Below are 18,565 nucleotides of genomic sequence, written 5' to 3'. Positions count from 1 at the left end.
TCTTATTACAAACTCAATTGAAAGACTAGGGATCTAGACAGAAAAACCTGAATGGATCTGTGTGGCGCCAATTCATTTTTATTAATGCCTCTTCAAGCTACAATGGAGATTCATTCTCAGAATGAATTATACAGTAGAAAAAACAGAGACCTGTTACTGTTATACATATATATACATATACATACATACATACATACATACATATATATATATATATATATATATATATTCAAGTTCTGTAAACAAAGATGTCAGTATTACATCGTTCATGTAAAATGGCATGGGACCATTTTCACAGTCTATAAAAAGGAATAAAATACTACCTTTTCACAGTCTATTAAAAGGAATAAACTCAAGTTTAAAAGACTTACAAGTCAGGATTTGTATTCTCAGACACTACTATCAAGATTCAATAAAAACCAGAAACTCTCAAAACTTACTCCAATTCCTTCTGCAGTTGCTGGAACTGTTCAGATATCTTTTTATTTTCATCCTGCAAGCTGTTTTTCTCATTCACTGCAATTAATGCGGAATAACAAAATAAATTCACACCTGGTATCATTGTGTTATATACAATTTTGTCAGGTCTTCTAAGGACACTGAATCAGTTCTTAAATCTTAATACCACACATCCTCTGTGCCTTACCAAAATGAATTTTCAAGTTAGTCATTAGAAGTGTTATAAAGGGATTGGTAGAAAAGGCAAAGGTTTCACAGTTACAACATTATCACATTAGCTCCACACAATCATTAATTACTCTTGTCCATGTGCATATAAGTGAGCCAGTGTTGTAAAGATGAAGGACTTGCTCTCTCAGATCCATGAACAAAATTACCAAAGGACACAAGCTTGTCTCAGGCAACTTTAGAACTTGCTACTTTCTGATCACTAGTTACTTCTGAAGTCAAGGCTGCTTTATGTTATCTGTCATTTTATGCTTTGACTCCAGGAACAAAAGCAGCCACACTTTAGCTGCACTACTTCATGTTGTAAGACTTTTCACATCAATACGATTGCAGTGTTAGCACTTCAATCTAAGTGAAGGTGGCTCTGATGACGAGTAGTTGCCACATGTTATGTATTTTCAGAATGCAGAATCTCCTGACAGAACTTCTTGAACTTACAAAGATGCACCATAGAGATATTCTATAGTCATAAGAATTCATGAAGGACTAATTTATAAAACACGCTGCTTTTGTCTACAGACTTGTGGATAAAACTTACTAAGCTCAGTGATGAGTTTAAGATTCTGCTGTCGGATGTTCTCAAACTCCAGCTGTTTCTTTCTCATATGTTCTTCAGTTACAGCACAACGATCACATAATCCCGCTCTCAACCTTTAGTAAAATTAAGAGAATAAAGCTTCATCAAAATAATGCCATACATAAAGCAGCTATCCATACTTAACTGGCAGTTTGAACTTTAAAACTATCAAACCAGTAAAACAAAAAGGGCAAATATGCAAATCAGCTGGTAACAAATATCAAACAAACATGAACACTTTTAACTTGACACCAAATATGACCATATACCATGAGAAGAACTGAAGAATACAAAAGGAATAGAAGTGGAACCAAAATGTCGTGTGAGGCACTGCCTCCATGTTCTCTAATGATCTAGATTAGTTGTTTAAAGCTCATCTATGACCAGGAAAAAACACAGTTATCAACACTCTTCATCTGACACATTCATTTATGCTGTGAAATGTGTGTTCGCTTCACAGATAATAATAGTCTGTGGCTTTCTGCATCCCAGGCTAACCAGTTAAACTTCAATTTTCCTTTACTGAGCTAAGCATGCTAAGAATGTAGAAAATAACAATTTGATTCATTCAGTAGAATTTAAATTCTGTGCTTCTTTAAAACACAGTCTGGCCTGTATTAGAAAAGGACTGACTTACAAACAAGCAAGACTACAAAACAGACTCTGAAAGAACACCACAAACCCCCAAACTAAAACAAAAAACACACTAGTTCACCTGTCTTCTAGAACCTTGATTGTATCATGAAGCGCCTTTTGCTGCTCTCTGAGCTGTTGGTTCTTGGTGTAAAACTCTTCAAGCCTCTCTGCATCCCTAAAATCAAAGGAAAAAAGAAAGGTTATTTCCAACTTTAAGTTACAGCTTTTACCTTTTCAGTAGAGAATTACCTCTGGTATATTTCTTTTGTATTATTGGATAAGGCAATAGATGCCCAGTAAAAAAAAAACCAAGCTGAAGATAAACAAATGGTAATTTAGAAATGCCTGAATTAGAAAGGCAGTCAGTTAGTTTCTAATTCTATCACTGCAGTTGAACTACTGTTGCTATGCCTGTCTTTTGCACAAGACAAAATTCAATTAACAACAGTCAAGACACAAAATCTAATAGCACTCAACTAATAATGTCATCGAAGGTAAGCTTGAGCACTTCCTACATCAGTGTCTTGCTGAGGAGCTAACTGGGAGCTTTCACAACCTGCTTATTTTGCACTTACTTGTAGCACAGCAAGCCACATTAGGTCTGTAAATCTTAAAACCTGTTAAAGGTTGACCTCATGCAGCAATTCCCAGTCTGTAGAACATGGATTTTCAGAACACGAATGAGAAGTGAACTCTTCCCAAACATTTCAGAAATGGAAGTAGCTTGGAAAAAAAAAATTCTCTACAGAACAGGACTGTTAAAATAATAACGAACATTTCTTCCTCAAAAGAGCTAAGGAAAACCAGCAGCATGAAATTCCCAACTTTAGCTCCCTTTGACTTTTATTATCCAACCACAGCACCTCCAGGATTCAAATGAAGGACAAGCAACTGAGATAATTATTCTACAAGCCAATACAGCTTTTAGAAGTGAAGCGGGTGAATCTATGCAATATCTAACTTCTGAGAACTAATTCCTAGCTCTTGTTTTTAACACTGAATCTTCTGTGTATTCCAAGAAAGCAGATGTTTCTTCTCAGCACCCCAAGATGAACTTTTAAGAAAGCCAAGAAAAGAGCTGAGACGAGAAGACAAGAACAAACACAACAGGTAAAGAAAATATATTTACTGACTTGTTTATACAATTCTTTCACACAGACACACTTTCAAATCAGCACTTCCTTTAAGATACATTAATCAAATATTAGCATACCGCTGGTCACATGATTACTAGAGAAAAACAAGAAATTAACCATCACAGGTCATAACGTGAATGGGACAGCAGGAGCCTCTAAAGCACACAATCAAGACATATTTTATTAAATCTGAAACTTTTAAAGGAGTTCTTTAATTTACTTCTGCACAACCATCCAGGCTATATTGTCCTTTTCAACTCCTTAAGCAACATAAAATGGTTAAATGGTAACAGTATGATGGACTCCTGGACTTGTACTTTGATATAGAGAAGGCAAAGGTCTTTTACTTCAGTTCATTAACCAAGTACAGCTGGGCCATGGAAAATGAAATGCCTGCAGAAAGCAGTCTATTCTTCTGATGCCTGTGACAAGAAATATCTGATATTTTTTGGTTTGTGAAACTTACAGAAGTCTGAATACACGCAATTTTAAAATCTTTTCCCAAGCTACTTTGAAGTCATGCCTTACTCTATGTCATTATCTGTAAAAATACCTAGTAATAACTAACAATCCACCTCCTCCACTTAAATCCTACAAGAAGTCACAGTAAGATATTAAAATGACAGGAGGAATAAGGCTTTTTATTTTTCATTCCAGTCCAGTTGATAAACTTAACAGACAGTTTTGGCAATGAGGCACTCTTCATAATGAACGGTCCCTGACCTAGCATTTACGAGTCACCAGACCCAATGTTGAGGTGGGATACAATATAAGGCACTCATTGTCAGCCGATTACAAAGTCTGAAACATTAAACCACAGGTATTCAGATGCATCAAGGAGAACAAGATCTCCTACATAAGAGTATTGTATCTACAGTGCGGTAATCGGATTCCAACAAACAATAATTAAAGCATTCGATGCATGTTCAGTCACATCACTGATAACAGTCAGCATCTTGAAAAGTAGTTGATTAATTTAAGATTTAAGATGCGGAAGCAACTGATGATATACTAGATTGAGTTAACAATAACAGCAAGAGACTAGAAATGAAACTACAACTTTGTGAACTGTACATAATAACAAGATATTAAACTTTTTTCTACCCTAGGAAAGTACATACAGTCTTTAAGTATAAAACATGACAGCAAAGACATCCTAACTGAAAGGAATCTAATAACTGCAATAGCTCATCCATAGGCAGTAGCATAAATACATCTATTGTGATACTGCACAAAAGTTGACCAACCTTGTTCCTGAGGAGCGGGTGCACATGTGGAGGCACTGGGAGTTAGCGACATGAGAATTCTTGGGAATTAAGCCCTGCAGTGGGCTTGGGGTATTGCTATGTAAATGCAGAGGGTGCCTCATGGTTAAGAGCCTAGAGCATCTCCCCTGTGAGGAGAGACTAAGGGAACTAGGTCTGTTTAGCCTTGAGAAAAGAAGGCTGAGAGGGGATTTGATCCAGGTTTATAAGTACCTGAGGTGTGGGGGCCATAGTGGCGTGGCTGGTCTCTTTTCAGTAGTGCATGGGGACAGCACTAGGGGTAATGGGATGAAAGTACAGCATAGGAAGTTCCGCACGAATGTGTGCAAGAACTTCTTTATGGTGAGGATGACGGAGCACTGGAACAGGCTGCCCAGGGAGGTGGTGGAGTCTCCTTCTCTGGAGATATTCAAGACCCGCCTGGACGCCTACCTGTGTGACGTGGTGTAGGGAGCCTGCTTTGGCAGGGGGTTGGACTCGATGATCTCTAGAGGTCCCTTCCAACCCCTACAATTCTGTGATGGTACTGGAATAAGATGAACGCTGTTCTGGGAGTGATTTGTTAACCCTTCCTTCTGTGATCCTGTCCTGCACTGTTCCTTCAGCTGCCACCACTACCTCCTAGCAGCTTCTATGTAGCATCTATAAACCCACACACTGTTCAAACATTACAGATTTTTGTCTAGTTATCTACTAGAAGTTATCTAGGAAAGGGAAAAACACAGGCATAACACAACCAAAGCCAATTTCTTCCAAAAGATAAATGAGAAGAAGCAAGGCCAGTTTTCCTGGAAGTTAGACACAGATATAATTGCAGAAGAAAAGTAGTAATAGCAGACAATGAAGTGAATAAACAAACATGGAGAAGGTAGTATTATTTCAGAATGCAATTCCACCACATTACAGGAATAACAGGTCATTAACTGTACTTAGACCCTCCTTTAATTAGTTGAATCATCAGTATGACTACTTACAAGCATCTTTCCTTTTTCAGCTTGGATATTTTCAGTTGTAAGCCTGAAAAGTGAAAAGAAAATACACATTATACAACACTCTTGAAGAATAAAGTCTTGTTTTGCCAAAGACGTATGTACAAGAGAGAAAATAGTAACTAATTTCGAGAGAAAAAGAGTCAATTCTTGGGTATGTTCTGCAATATCCTGGAAACAAATAAAGCCATTACAATCTCCAGGAAACAAGGACTTCTTAAACACTCAGATTTGCACTTAACAGCACCCTTTTGGAAAAAGAAGGGGAAAAACAACCAAAACAACAAACCACAAAACCACATACATATGAATACCAATGTTTTTTCATATGCATACATAATACAAAATACATTCTGTGCATATATAAATGCATGATACCACACTTGAAATCTAGCACACAATCAGTGAATCAAAGGCAAACACAATCAAATAAAAAAATGTAAATCAAGTAACATATCCATTATGCTCTTACTATAGGAAAAGAGGGTTAAGGCTGCTAGTAAACTTCTTTTTTTCCCTTTTCACCTACCACACTTGATTGGAATCAGCTCAAAGTGGAAAACTACTTGCTTGAGAATGCTCACTTTTCAGGACAATTAAAACATAATGGCCAGGCCAGCCAAAAACTTGATGAACCCACAGCACTGCTAGAAGACTCTAGTGAGACATTGAGATAAAAAAATACACTTACTGCTTAAAAGGGAAAAAAAAAGTATTGAGAAATATGGCAAGATTTCTTTCATCTGTAAGTGTCCAACACCTGTGAGATGTTAAGTTCTGTCATGCATATCAGCACAGAAAGGGTTTTGGTTTTTTTTGCTATTCATTAAGTCAATTAGGCATCTACAATTAGAACTCCTATAAAGGGTGCTTTAATGCTGCTCCACACCCATCGGAAGGAATGAAGCTGCACAACAATGCATCTCCTGTATGAACAGGTAGTTCGTTCAGCAAGTATTCAGGATTGTAACACTGGCAATCTGAGCCACAAATTGAAGAGGCAGCACTCAAAAGACTTAGTACTGTGCTGCAGGTAACATAATCTCACCTCTCACCTGAATGCAGGAGGAACTAAACCAGCTCCTTAGAGGTTGTGTTTTTTCTTAATTCAAATGACTGCAATGAGAAGGAAGGAAACCCGCTTGTTACATTTCTCCGAGTGCACTGAATTACTACATTAGTTGTGATCTCTTACTTTTGCTCTTCCAGAGCGTTGGAAACTCTAACCAAGATAAGGTTAGAGTTCCAGGTTTATAAATACCTGAGGTGTGGGAGCCATAGTGGTGAGGCTGGACTCTTCATTAGTGCATGGGGACAGGACTAGGGGTAATGGGATGAAAGTACAGCATAGGAAGTTCCGCACGAATGTGCGCAAGAACTTCTTTACTGTGAGGGTGACGGAGCACTGGAACAGGCTGCCCAGGGAGGTGGTGGAGTCTCCTTCTCTGGAGATATTCAAGACCCGCCTGGACGCCTACCTGTGTGACGTGGTGTAGGGAGCCTGCTTTGGCAGGGGGGTTGGACTCCATGATCTCTAGAGGTCCCTTCCAACCCCTACATTTCTGTGATTCTGTAACATGAACGAACTTCATTTCCTTATTTAACCATCTACAAAGCATACAAACATGTGCAGCCACGCTATCTACATTCCATATTCACATGATACTCCTATGTAATAGACAAGCTACAGACGACAGTAAGTTACCTATAGCTCATCAGTGCTTTAGCAAATGACACTGTTTCCATTAAGATGATGGAGACTTGCTTTAAACTGTCATTAAGAGGATTAAATATACAACATTGTCTTTTAAAAAATTACAAGTTGATTAAATTATGTACCTGTACGGTTTGAATTAATGGACATGAAAAATACCGCTCAGGAGAATTTTCAAATGCAATAATTCTATCTTCTTAAGATTGACAGTGCTTGGGAAGCCTGCAGAGTCTGACTTCTAGGAATGGGTCAGACAAGCTTATGTCAGCAGGGACACAAAAAATCCTACCTTAAGGGTACAGAAATTGACAGGATGATCTTCCATGTTCCCTTCTAGCTCTGTTTTCTATGATTACTTTCTTTTGAAGAGTCTTTTAGCCATTTCCTTACTGATGGCAATCAATGAGATTGCTTTCCTCATAGCTTTCCCTGCTTCAAGGACTACAGGTTCTCCCCCCTCCCCCTATTCCTCCATTATCAGTTTCAGATAAGGAAAAACTGAAAAGAATTAAGTGATACCTTGTACACTTAACTCTCTCTTCACATTTCTATGTGAAAATATAAAACTTTACACTAAAAAGAACAATATCTGAATTCATCCACAGGAACTATACTGATAAAAATGTGCAGAAAGCATCCATGTGATTACTTTGAGTTAGATTTAAGTATTAAACACCTCCAAAACTTCATCACCTTATAACACTATCACACTGCTTTCTAATTTGTATGAGCTATGCAAGTGTTTCACACATTCCATAGGTAGGAATAAAAGCAAGCATAGCTTTAATAACCATTATTCCAAGTTGCTGAGCAGGCTTGAAGTCCATGGAAAATCAATGAACCCTGACCATGCCAGATATGTTCAGGAACTGGGTTGTAGGAGTCCTGTTGTTGGCTATGATGATTTGGAGAGGAAATGCTAAATATTTTGTCTGGAGAGCCAAAGTTTCAATTTTATTTATTTATTTTCAGGCTGGACATTAGGAAGTATTACTTCTCGGAAAGGGCAGTCAGGCATTGGAATGCACTGCCCAGGGAGGTGGTGGAGTCACCGACCATGGGAGAGTTCAAGAAATGTTTGGATGTTGTGTTGAGGAATATGATTTAGCTGGGAAGTATTGGTGATGGTTGGACTAGATGATCTTCTAGGTCTTTTCCAACCTTGATAACTCTGTGATTCTGTGAAATACACGCCAATCATACCCTGTGGATTGTACTCATACACACTTCTCCAACTACTAACTTTCACTTAATCCAACATCCACCATCTCTAAAATGCATTTTTGCTGACATTCAGATTGGAAACTCATGAGTCAATTTTAATTCTTATTTATAGACTTCAGAAACAAGCGAAGTCCAGGCAAGCCTGTGTTTGATGTTTCTAAAATATCTCCCAGTAACATTTTCTATAAGAGGATCCCCACCTTTTGAAAAAATTAACTCTCCTTAAGGCATGTCTTTGATGTTATCACGGAAGACCTAATTTTACCTAACACGGTGCGGGACACACTGACAAAGGGCTGGGCATGAAAAAGTCTGCCGAGTGGCAAAATGATCTGGCCCCACCCAACATACATTCTAAAGAGCATCTTTATATGCATAAAGAAACCCAAAATGCTAAATCACGTGCTGCACATCCCAAGAAATTAGAGAAGGGGTCACTTAATATCACCCTCCACATTAGAGCTTTCTGGTTTTCAAGTTTTTGTTGTTCAGACATGCCGTAGATTGCCAGATCCCATTCTGTCAGTAATTCTGCTTTTATCTGGAGCTTACATCACACCCACTCTGCAAAGAGTTTTTTTTTTTAAAGTAAAATCTCAATAAGGTAGTAATATTTTTTTTTCTGTGATTCAGGAGACAGTATAAAATTCTATTTAATATGGCCATTTTTTAATGGAACAAAAAGTTACTAACTGGCATCTCTCTCCTTTAGGTTAGGTTTTTCTCTGCAATTACTAACAGAAGGCATGAAGGATCAGCATTACACATAGTTGAGATCTTAGGTATGAAACATCTCAACATTACCGACCAATTCTCACAGTTTTTAAAGTTCACAAGAGATTATTTAACTGCACCAAAATGGTCAGACCTACATCAGGTTTGAGGCTTAAGAACATGACCAAGGCTACTAGAATGGTCCGCCTATAAAGATCCACTTGTACAACTAAAGCTCCTAATTCACAAAATACTCAACTGCTATTATCCCAGCCTATTTTATGCATAGCAGTCATAGAATCATAGAATTACCCAGGTTGGAAAAGACCTTGAAGATCATCAAGTCCAACCGCAGCCTAACCAGAACCCTAACTCTAAAAACCCTACACTAAATCATATCCCTGAGCACCACATCCAAACGGCTCTTAAACACAACCAGGGATGGCGATTCAACCNTACACTAAATCATATCCCTGAGCACCACATCCAAACGGCTCTTAAACACAACCAGGGATGGCGATTCAACCACCTCCCTGGGGAGCCTATTCCAGTACCTAACTACCCTTTCTGTAAAGAAGTTCTTCCTAATATCCAACCTAAACTTGCCCTTGGCACAACTTGAGGCCATTTCCCCTCGTCCTGTTACTATGTTGACAATGTTGAGTATGCAAATGTTGAGTACACAATGTTGAGTATGCAAATGCTGTCCTAATTCCATTCATAAAATGGATTGTGTGGCTTCCAATAACTAGATACAATTTCCAACTGAGTATTCTTAGCACACCATGTTATGAATACAACTTGAGAAACAATATTACAATTATAAATATACAGTGTGATAATTCATCTCTGACTGTTGCCATTTTCCCACACCACTGAAGAATAGAAAGGCACTAACAGTCAAACCATATTTAAATTAGCATCACACCGGTCACTAAATACATATAAGAACAAGCAACGTTTTTATAAATAGCACCAAGAAATTGCAGGACCCTGAAAATTTAGGGAATACTTTTTACTTTATTAATTGTAACCTGCAGTGGAACTTGGAATAAGTCAGGTGAAATTATGCAGTTGATTGTTCGGTCATCATTTTGATGTACTTGATGTAATTAAAAAATATAAAAACAACTGGTAACTTTAAATCATAATCACAGAATCACAGAATTGTAGGGGTTGGAAGGGACCTCTAGAGATCATCGAGTCCAACCCCCCTGCCAAAGCAGGCTCCCTACACCACGTCACACAGGTAGGCGTCCAGGTGGGTCTTGAATATCTCCAGAGAAGGAGACTCCACCACCTCCCTGGGCAGCCTGTTCCAGTGCTCCGTCACCCTCACCATAAAGAAGTTCTTCCTTGCATTCGTGCGGGACTTCTTACGCTGTACTTTCATCCCATTACCCCTAGTCCTGTCCCCACACACTACTGAAAAATAATATTAAAGCCAAGCCACCATTTGAGTAGTAAGCAAAAAGAGATCCCACATTACAGTGTAAATCATCTAACCTACCAAATCATTTCTAGCTGTCTGCACTTTAAATGGGATTCTTTTAAATCAGGCTTAGACAGACAGTCCGTAGTGAGTGTTTGTAATCACCCAGTCCATCATCTTGCATAACACAAGACATTAAGGATGCATTTAAGTTCCACACACACGGAGCAGTACTCTGGTTCAGATCTCCCTAGCGGTATCAGCTAAAGTTCTCTTTCACAGGAAGCTGCTTTACCTTGCACTTCTTTATCGTGACATTCTTTCAGTTTGGACCAAAGTTCCTTGAAGAAATCTCCAGCAGGTTCTGCAGAACTGGGGCTCCCACAAGTTCCCCCAGACGCATTCATCTTGTTTTCACTTCTCTCGACTTCTTTCACTTGCTTGCAGAACTGGCGCGCTCTCGTACTTTAAGTTTTAAACAGCATAGTTAAGAAGCTGTTTCTGAAGACAGGTGTATGCCTGTAATGACAGATCGACAACACTTATGTTTGCATTTATCAGAGCATAACACGCAGCCATGGATGAAAGACAAAGCTCACACATATTCTTGTCAAGCTGCACCTATTCGCTGACAGTCACACTATAAGTATGGAAGATGCAAATATTGTGCTGTAACTAATTACTGCCCCTTCTACTCCCCTCCCCTTAAACAGTTATCACATTAAAAGTATATTAAGATGTTCACGTGTAATTCTTTTATCTTAGCAGTGATGATTCCCTACAGAGAAAGCATGGTACACAGATGTAGACAGTGCACTGGATGTCCAATATAGACACATTCAGGTAATTGCTCTCCTTCAGTTCCCCTTGAATGTGTCTACTGGTTTAAGCTGGTGGTCAGTGACCTAACCTAGGAGCTGGAGGCCTTGGATCCCGTTTCCTTTCTCAAACCTCTGTGTATAGAGTTAAGTGAGTTGCTTTCATTTCAGTTTGCGCATCTTTAACATGAAATAAAAACAATGGAATAAATGGAACATAGCAATACTTGAGCCATATGTTTTTTACAGCGTAGAAAGGAGTTACTGGGGTGTTACTGCATCTCAGTACTGACACTGAGATGCATTAGCAGCAGCTGACAGAACATCCAGCAATCTTTAGGCTTGCCAGATTAGCTTTAATACACCACATCTCTTAAAAAACTCAGTGGCCCATTTCAGTACCTGATTTCAAACTGTCTCACACTCTTATAGAACAGTAGATAAGGTTACCTTTACAAGTCAGCAATGCCTACAGCTCTTCAGTTGGACGGCACTCTGCTCACATCTTCGGGGCTGACACACTCCTCTTTGCTCGCTGCCATCATACAGTGCCTCCCTACGGAACCGACGGCCTAGTGACATTGGGAATGGCTCTTATATCCCTATCTCCAACCGCAGATACTTCAGTAAACATCCTTTTTTTTCCCTCAAAAACATCCGGGCCGCGCTCCCGGGCAAAAGGCTCCTCTCCCGGAGCTCTCCTCACCCCCTAACCCAGAAATACGGCTCCAGCGCTGCGCCCTCACCCCACAAGCGGAGCTCGCCGTGCCTCCCGGCCATAAAACGCCTGACAACCGGCCAGCCACGGCGATGGAGGGGGGTGAAGGGGCTCTCCCCACAGCCGGCAGCGGCCGGTAGCAGAGGGCGGTGAGTAGGAAGGCGCCGTTACCTGGTTGGATCCCGGCGGCTCCGCGGGAAGCGGCGGGAAAAGCGAAAGCGCCTTCCCGGCCTGTGGGGAGGAGCCTGGGGTAGATCTCGCGAGAGCCATGGTGTGAGGGGATGGCTGGTGTATGTGATAAGCTGTGTGTCACTTGGGGTTTTTATCAATTTAATCGTTTATTTTACCCAAGTTGCAGGTGAACTTTCTGTATTTGATTGGAACCATCTCTGCTGTGAAGTAATCCCACTGATCTTTGGTTCATAATACATCGATTAGTGCCATCCTTTCACCGGTGATCTGTTTGCAAGCGCCTTAGTCTTAGTCTAGTGGCAGCTTTGTATTCTGCTCTTGAAGCTTCTCCAATCTAAAACTTAGTGGTGTAGGAAAGCAATCATTCCCTTGCAGTTAAAAGAAACAGGTGTCTTAGGTACATACACGAACCTGATAAGTAGCAATAAAATCGCCCTCTTCCTGATTTGTTGGGTGCTTTGACCACAAATGTTTCTGTGTATAGGAAGCGCTCCAGAAAACAGTGTCATCAGTTTTATTTCCCAATAAAAGTAGCTAATTTTCATATTTGTTCACACTGAATGAACTTTACAGCAATATAATTCCATTGACTTCTGCAGTGCTGTCCTTATCTGTGTATCAGTAAGCGATAACGGATGAAGACCAGCAGTTGAACTTCACATTTATCTCCCTTCCAGATTTATTTGATTTTTATGTATTTCATAATCACGTATTTGATCGTGAATTACTGCACAGATCCCTGGCTCATTAAATGTACTAGAAAACTACTGAAGAGCCATTTATTGCACATCCACGTATACTGGATATCTTAAGTTGGCTAAGTCTGACAAGAACTCATCTCATTCATCTCCTAAGGACAAACACCACACCTAGACAATAAAACTGGAAAAAAGGCTTCACTGATCTGCCTGAACAGAGGCAAAACTTTTTGTAGTGTCTTGGCTTAAGTTCAGGTTTCAAAATAATATGGCACAGTAAATGAAGTGGCAGAATACTTATCCATGAGCAACTCTGAAGAAGGGAACCTGATTTAATCCCAGCTAATCAACTGATGATGGAAATTCTATTGTAAGAGTACTGCAATGTTGTAGCACAGATAAAATAACAATTAAGAAAAGCCTTTATGACCCCTCCTTTTTTTTTTCCTGATGAGGCTGCATCAATGTCTCTAAGCATTCAGATAACACTGCGTTCAGATAAGAACTAGCCCACTGCATATGCATACAAAATAGGGTTAAAAGAGATTAGCAGATAACTTACATTTTTCTGTTTCTATAGATTTAGATGCAAAGATTAAAACCAGCTTTGAATTGTAATGGGGAACTCTGATTTAGGTATTTAATTGTTTTGAATACAACGATAAATATATCACTCTTTTCCTGTATGTATAGATATATATACACACTGGTGAACTCCTTATTTATTTACATAAGATTTAGCAGATTCCACATACACATCCATGGCCAGTGTGCTCCCAACCTCCCTGAGATGCAGATCTGCACAGAGGGATAAATATGTTGCTAAACATCTAGGCATGTTCATTTCATGAACTTTATGTTGCATTTGCCAATGAAGACATCAAAGGAGCCCAGCTTTGTATGCAGTGAATAGGAGCTTGTGGCAGTTCAGCTGTTACCTGAACCCCCTAAACAGGGTTTGACTAGGAGTGCAGGAAGTGGAGGTCCTCTGAGTGGTATGATTTCATACATCTGGGAATGCATGCAGTGCATACCATTGCGCTGTCTGGCACTGGTATTATTTGCTTTTTCTGCCACTCCATCACCCCCCACTAGCTGAATGTGATTCTTCTCAAGCTGCTTGCGTAGCCACTTCTGAAATGGAGCCAAGATCAAATTCCCTGATGCCACTAACAATGTTCACTTTAACGGACTCTCTTCTTTGAAGTGCTTTCACTGCTCATCTGTAGTCAGAAGCAGCTTGAATTTGTTCAGCTGAAACTCACAGATATTTTAGAGAGTCTTGATGGTGAAGAAACCCATTCCAGGACCTGAGGGATTCTGTTTCAGGACCACAGTGCAGTGTTCATAGCCCTCAGACTCTAAGGAGAGCACCTGTTTGAGTGAGCTGTGTGCAGAAATGTTTTGCTCTAACTGATATTTCTCAGGTTGTCATGAGTAATCATGAATAGCTTTGCATATATATTTCAGCCCTGGAAAGCTATTTCAGCATGGAAGGCTGAAATAAAAATGTACAGCTCTGTGTACAAAATCGTGCCATCTACCTTCTGCTGTAGTGAATGACAAGAATTCAGGACAGGAAAATAACACAATGGGAAACTTTTTACTTACCTTTAGGGGGAAAAAATATCTGAACAACAGCCCCTGCCTTCCAAGCCCCTTCCTCCCCCCCCCCCCCCCCCACTTCTAAAGAAAGAAGAGAAAAGAAGAGAAGCAGCTAAGAAAACCCAAATAAAGCAGAACACAAATTGCAGAGAGAGAAGATGGCAAACAGTATTTTGTAAAGCTGATTTATTTGGTCTGAATTTTAAGAAAGGTACTGTGTTCCAGCACTGTAGCTTTAGAAATCAAAACTCTCTTGTAGCATTTTATAGGTTCTACAGAGTCTCTGCTCAAACCATGCAGTTCAGCCAGTTCCATTTTTTTTTTTCCTTTGGAGAGCAGAATTTGCAAAATTTCTTTCTGTATTTAATAGGAAAATCGACAATGATGATAAAATTTAAACTTTTTTTTTAAATTATTATTATGTTGTTATTGTTTTTATGTTTTGGGGGAGTGTAAAACTTTAGGGAATCTCTGTGTCCTTTGTGTTACTTCATATTGGAAGAATAGTTTTAACACAGAGATACAATGTGACTAATGAGAAGATCATTTAATCTGCTACTCGTTGGGTTTTTTAGCTGCTTAGGAGATTTTTTAGATTGGTATTTTACAGAAGGATAATAATGTTCATTTTTAATCAACCTGGAAATAGCAGGCAATAAATACCTCCATAACTGAAGCTTCCTGTTAGGTGACTACTATAACTTCTTTCTTAATGCCGTACAGATCTTTTTGCATCTAGCAGCTTGTGTCCACTGGGAACACTGATTTATTTACATTTTTAACATCATGAAAGAAAACTCATAATAATTTCACTTGAAGATAGACTAAATTATGACTCCCAGGGAGCCAGAAATAACTGTGAAAGGGTTTTTAAAAATGCAGTTACATGGATGGTGAGAACATTCACATTTAGTGAAGGTAAAGAGTTATTTTGTCCTAACAGGCATGACAAAACCTGTCTTCATTCCTTTCTGTTCAGCTCAGCAAGTGCTTCTGTGCTCCAGTAGTTAATCAGTTACCAGATTCCACAGCTTTTGTTTTCACACTGTTTAATTTTTCTTATTTGACACCATACTTGTGAATGGATTCACTTGCTGATACAGGTACAACCTTCAGGTTTGCCTGCTCTTTATGCCTAGGATTGCTTTTTGTTGCTGTTGCCACCACCGTTACCTGGTATGTTCTAAACAGGAAAACTTCTGGTAATTATGTAGAAAGGAAGCGGTAAGAATGACAAGCACATTTCCTATTTTACCAGGAAGCCAATTCTCAACATGTAAATCTAGTTTTAATTAACTCACCTCATAAAACTGAATAATTAAATAAAAACAGTAATCCAACATGAACCAGTAATAGCACATCTTGCTGTAGTCGCACTACACCTCTTCACAGCAAGAAGACTTAGCTTACATACGCTGTATGAAAGAGGAGACCAAGAGGTAACACTCAAGTGACACACTCTATGTACTAACTCATTGGCAGTGAAGTTTCTCTCTCAGTCCATGCACGGTCCCTTAAACTGCCTCCAGTAAATACTCCAGCAGACAGATGTTGAGCTGAGCACAAGAAGGGTCAAAAAGCTGCTCTCCCCAAAATCCTGTCACCAAGCACCACAGAGGCTGGCAGTACCCAGACACCTTAAGGAGATCATATATGTAAGAAGCCATTATACCATTTTAAGCATCAGATAATTTTTTTTTTTTCTTAAGGTTATCTTAAATTAATTTTAAATAAAGGCTTTCAAAACTCACCCTTCTCTTTGAATTGTGCAAAGTTCTGCTCCTGATCGGGGTGATAAATGTTTACTATTGACTTCCCCTCCAGCTATAAACCTCAAGCGTAAGTAAGATGAGGAAGCCACCGTGGACCACACTAGAGAGTGCCGAGAGGAGATCTGCTGCTCCTAGGATATATACAATGTGCAATGGATAACCTAATATGCCTTTCATTTAACTGGCTGGGCAGGTTTCTGCATTCTGGAGAGTGTGGAATCATACCAGAATTTGTTGGCATAACAGGCTCGTCTGACCGGTTCCTGGGGCGCCGGGAACCAGCACAACCAGTTTGCATCAAAGGCCGCCCAACATGCTGCAGCTCAGCACTGGGGAGGCTTCGTGCCTCACGCCTCCGTCAGCTCGCGGCGTGCTGCTCAGAGGGAATGATGTAGCCTCCAGCAAAATAATTTACAGAGGGGTGAGGGAGTGATACATTCATGGTAAGTGTAGCAAGACTGTGGTGTTATAAAATTTCTTTCGTTTTATGTGCTGATGCACTGGGCTAGAGGTCTTGCTCAGTGTGACTGCAAAAGGAAATTTGTCAGAAAATACCTTTTTTGTAGTACTAACACCAAATCTTGAGTGTGAAAAGACAGAAACTAGGCTCCAATTCAGCCTTGCTTCGTAGAATCACAGAGTTGTTTGAGTTGGAAGGGAGCTTTAAAGGTCATCTAGTCCCCTGCAGGTTGCTCAGAGCCCCTCCAACCTGACCTTGAATGTCTCCAAGGATGGGGCATCCACCACCTCTCTGGGCAACCTGTTCCACTGCTTCACTACCCTTACTGTAGAAAACTTCTTCCTTACATCCAATCTAAATCTCCCCTGTTCCAGTTTGAAACCATTTCCTCTTTTCCTATCACCACAGATCTTGCTGAAGGGTTTGTCCCCTTTTTTTGTTCTAACCCCCATTACAGTCCTGCTCTAAGTACTTAAGCATATCTACATGTATGTATAGAACTCTGCATAGCTTTGCTATATGTTAGGGACAGGATCCTGGGAGCCTGCTTGTGAAATGCACACCTCACGCCTTCCATGGAGGTCTGGGTTAGTATAAGCTGCTCTGAATTACCACACATGATATTTCAAGGTGAAACAAATTGCAGAACACCGAGGGTATGGGACATGCTTCCATAACCATGAGGAACTACTGGTGAGGCAACACCCTTCTCTGAAGGATACAGAAGCCGCTCTACTACAATTGCACACAGGCTGTAAGCAGCAGCTGTGCTGCTTCATATTCATGGCTGGGAGGCAAGAATACTTCATATTAGTCCTGTGTACTGCATATTTATTCAAGCTGTAGGCAGAGAGCAGGATATGCCCCGACAGAATCCTGCATCTGTGTCAACTTATTACATTCTTTCAAATACAAATATAAACCATAATTTTCAGATCTACTTCTGTGATTGTCTGAGATCTTGACTCAAATCAGCAGGAGCTGTAGGAGTTCAGCACTCCTGGAAATGGAATCATGGATGCCTATAATCAGCCTGCTAAACTCAGCTTGGGCAGATTCCTTTATCTTTTACTTAGGTACCTAAATTTAAACATTTTATCTTGAAAAAAATTGTCATTATTTAATGTTGCTGAAGACTCTAAGTCCTGAAACCTATGTTTGTTCATAAACTTATCCTATAGTGGCATAAGTTATCCTTTTTTAGATCTTCATTTCTGAATTTTAATTATAGATAACTAGTAAGTAGTCAGAATAGGAAATTACCATCAACATTCACCACTGTTGTGCACCACGTTTTTTCATCGTTGACCAGAATAGGTTAAAGAAATAAAGCTGATATTTGCATATGCTCTATTCAGACTATTGCACTACTGTTTCACTACAGTTACTCTTCTCATAAGACTACATTTTTTGACAGTCCTGAGAGAAAGGCTTAATTCTGCAGAAAGCAACTGGATTACTAACTGAGCTGAAATGACAGATGTACACTGTTTGTGCTTGCAGTCGCACCACCTAAGGGTATGATTTCGTACGACTAAGCAAGGCTGGGCTTGGTCAGTATTTGAGAGGTGATTTACAGGAAAGTCCATGGCAGGAAGTGGATTTGGTGATTCAGTGGGCTGTACTGAGTAATTGGGCATCATTGCCAAATGTGATAGATATACAGGTTCTGTATATGCAATAGTTTTGTTGCCCATTTGAAAGGGAAATTTTATAGAATCCAAGCCCTCCTCATAGGCACTACATTTGGAACCTTAAATTCTCATCCAGAGTGAAAACACCATGTGTGGAAACAGTGCCTTTAATTTGCTTTAGTGTGTGTCACATAATTGGATAAACTGCCTAACTGATTAACATAGGTAAATTACAACTCTAAGTAGCTGTTAGACTATAGAGGGTGGAGAAGGCTCTGCTTGTGGAGTAGACTG

At 39.7% G+C, this 18,565-nt stretch overlaps 1 protein-coding gene across 6 annotated transcripts in view; it reads right to left on the bottom strand.

Moving 5' to 3' along the window:
* RBBP8 (RB binding protein 8, endonuclease) overlaps positions 1-16,290 on the bottom strand; it is a 34,034-nt gene extending 17,744 nt beyond the window's left edge. The window contains exons 1-7 of one of the 6 annotated variants that reach the window (XM_032442691.1): positions 16,157-16,290; positions 11,643-11,764; positions 10,670-10,893; positions 5,276-5,318; positions 1,980-2,075; positions 1,226-1,338; positions 441-516 (exon numbers count right to left, since the gene is read on the bottom strand). In XM_032442691.1, the coding sequence (XP_032298582.1) occupies positions 441-516; positions 1,226-1,338; positions 1,980-2,075; positions 5,276-5,318; positions 10,670-10,781 (440 nt within the window). In that variant the 5' untranslated portion in view covers positions 10,782-10,893; positions 11,643-11,764; positions 16,157-16,290. The other 5 variants (XM_015855399.2, XM_015855401.2, XM_032442692.1 and 2 more) reach the window with 5 other exon arrangements.
* Between the last annotated feature and the right edge of the window lie 2,275 nt (positions 16,291-18,565).

The sequence above is a fragment of the Coturnix japonica genome, chromosome 2 (genome assembly GCF_001577835.2).
Source record: "Coturnix japonica isolate 7356 chromosome 2, Coturnix japonica 2.1, whole genome shotgun sequence".
Lineage (NCBI taxonomy): Eukaryota > Metazoa > Chordata > Aves > Galliformes > Phasianidae > Coturnix > Coturnix japonica.
This window is presented reverse-complemented; position numbering and strand designations above follow the sequence as displayed.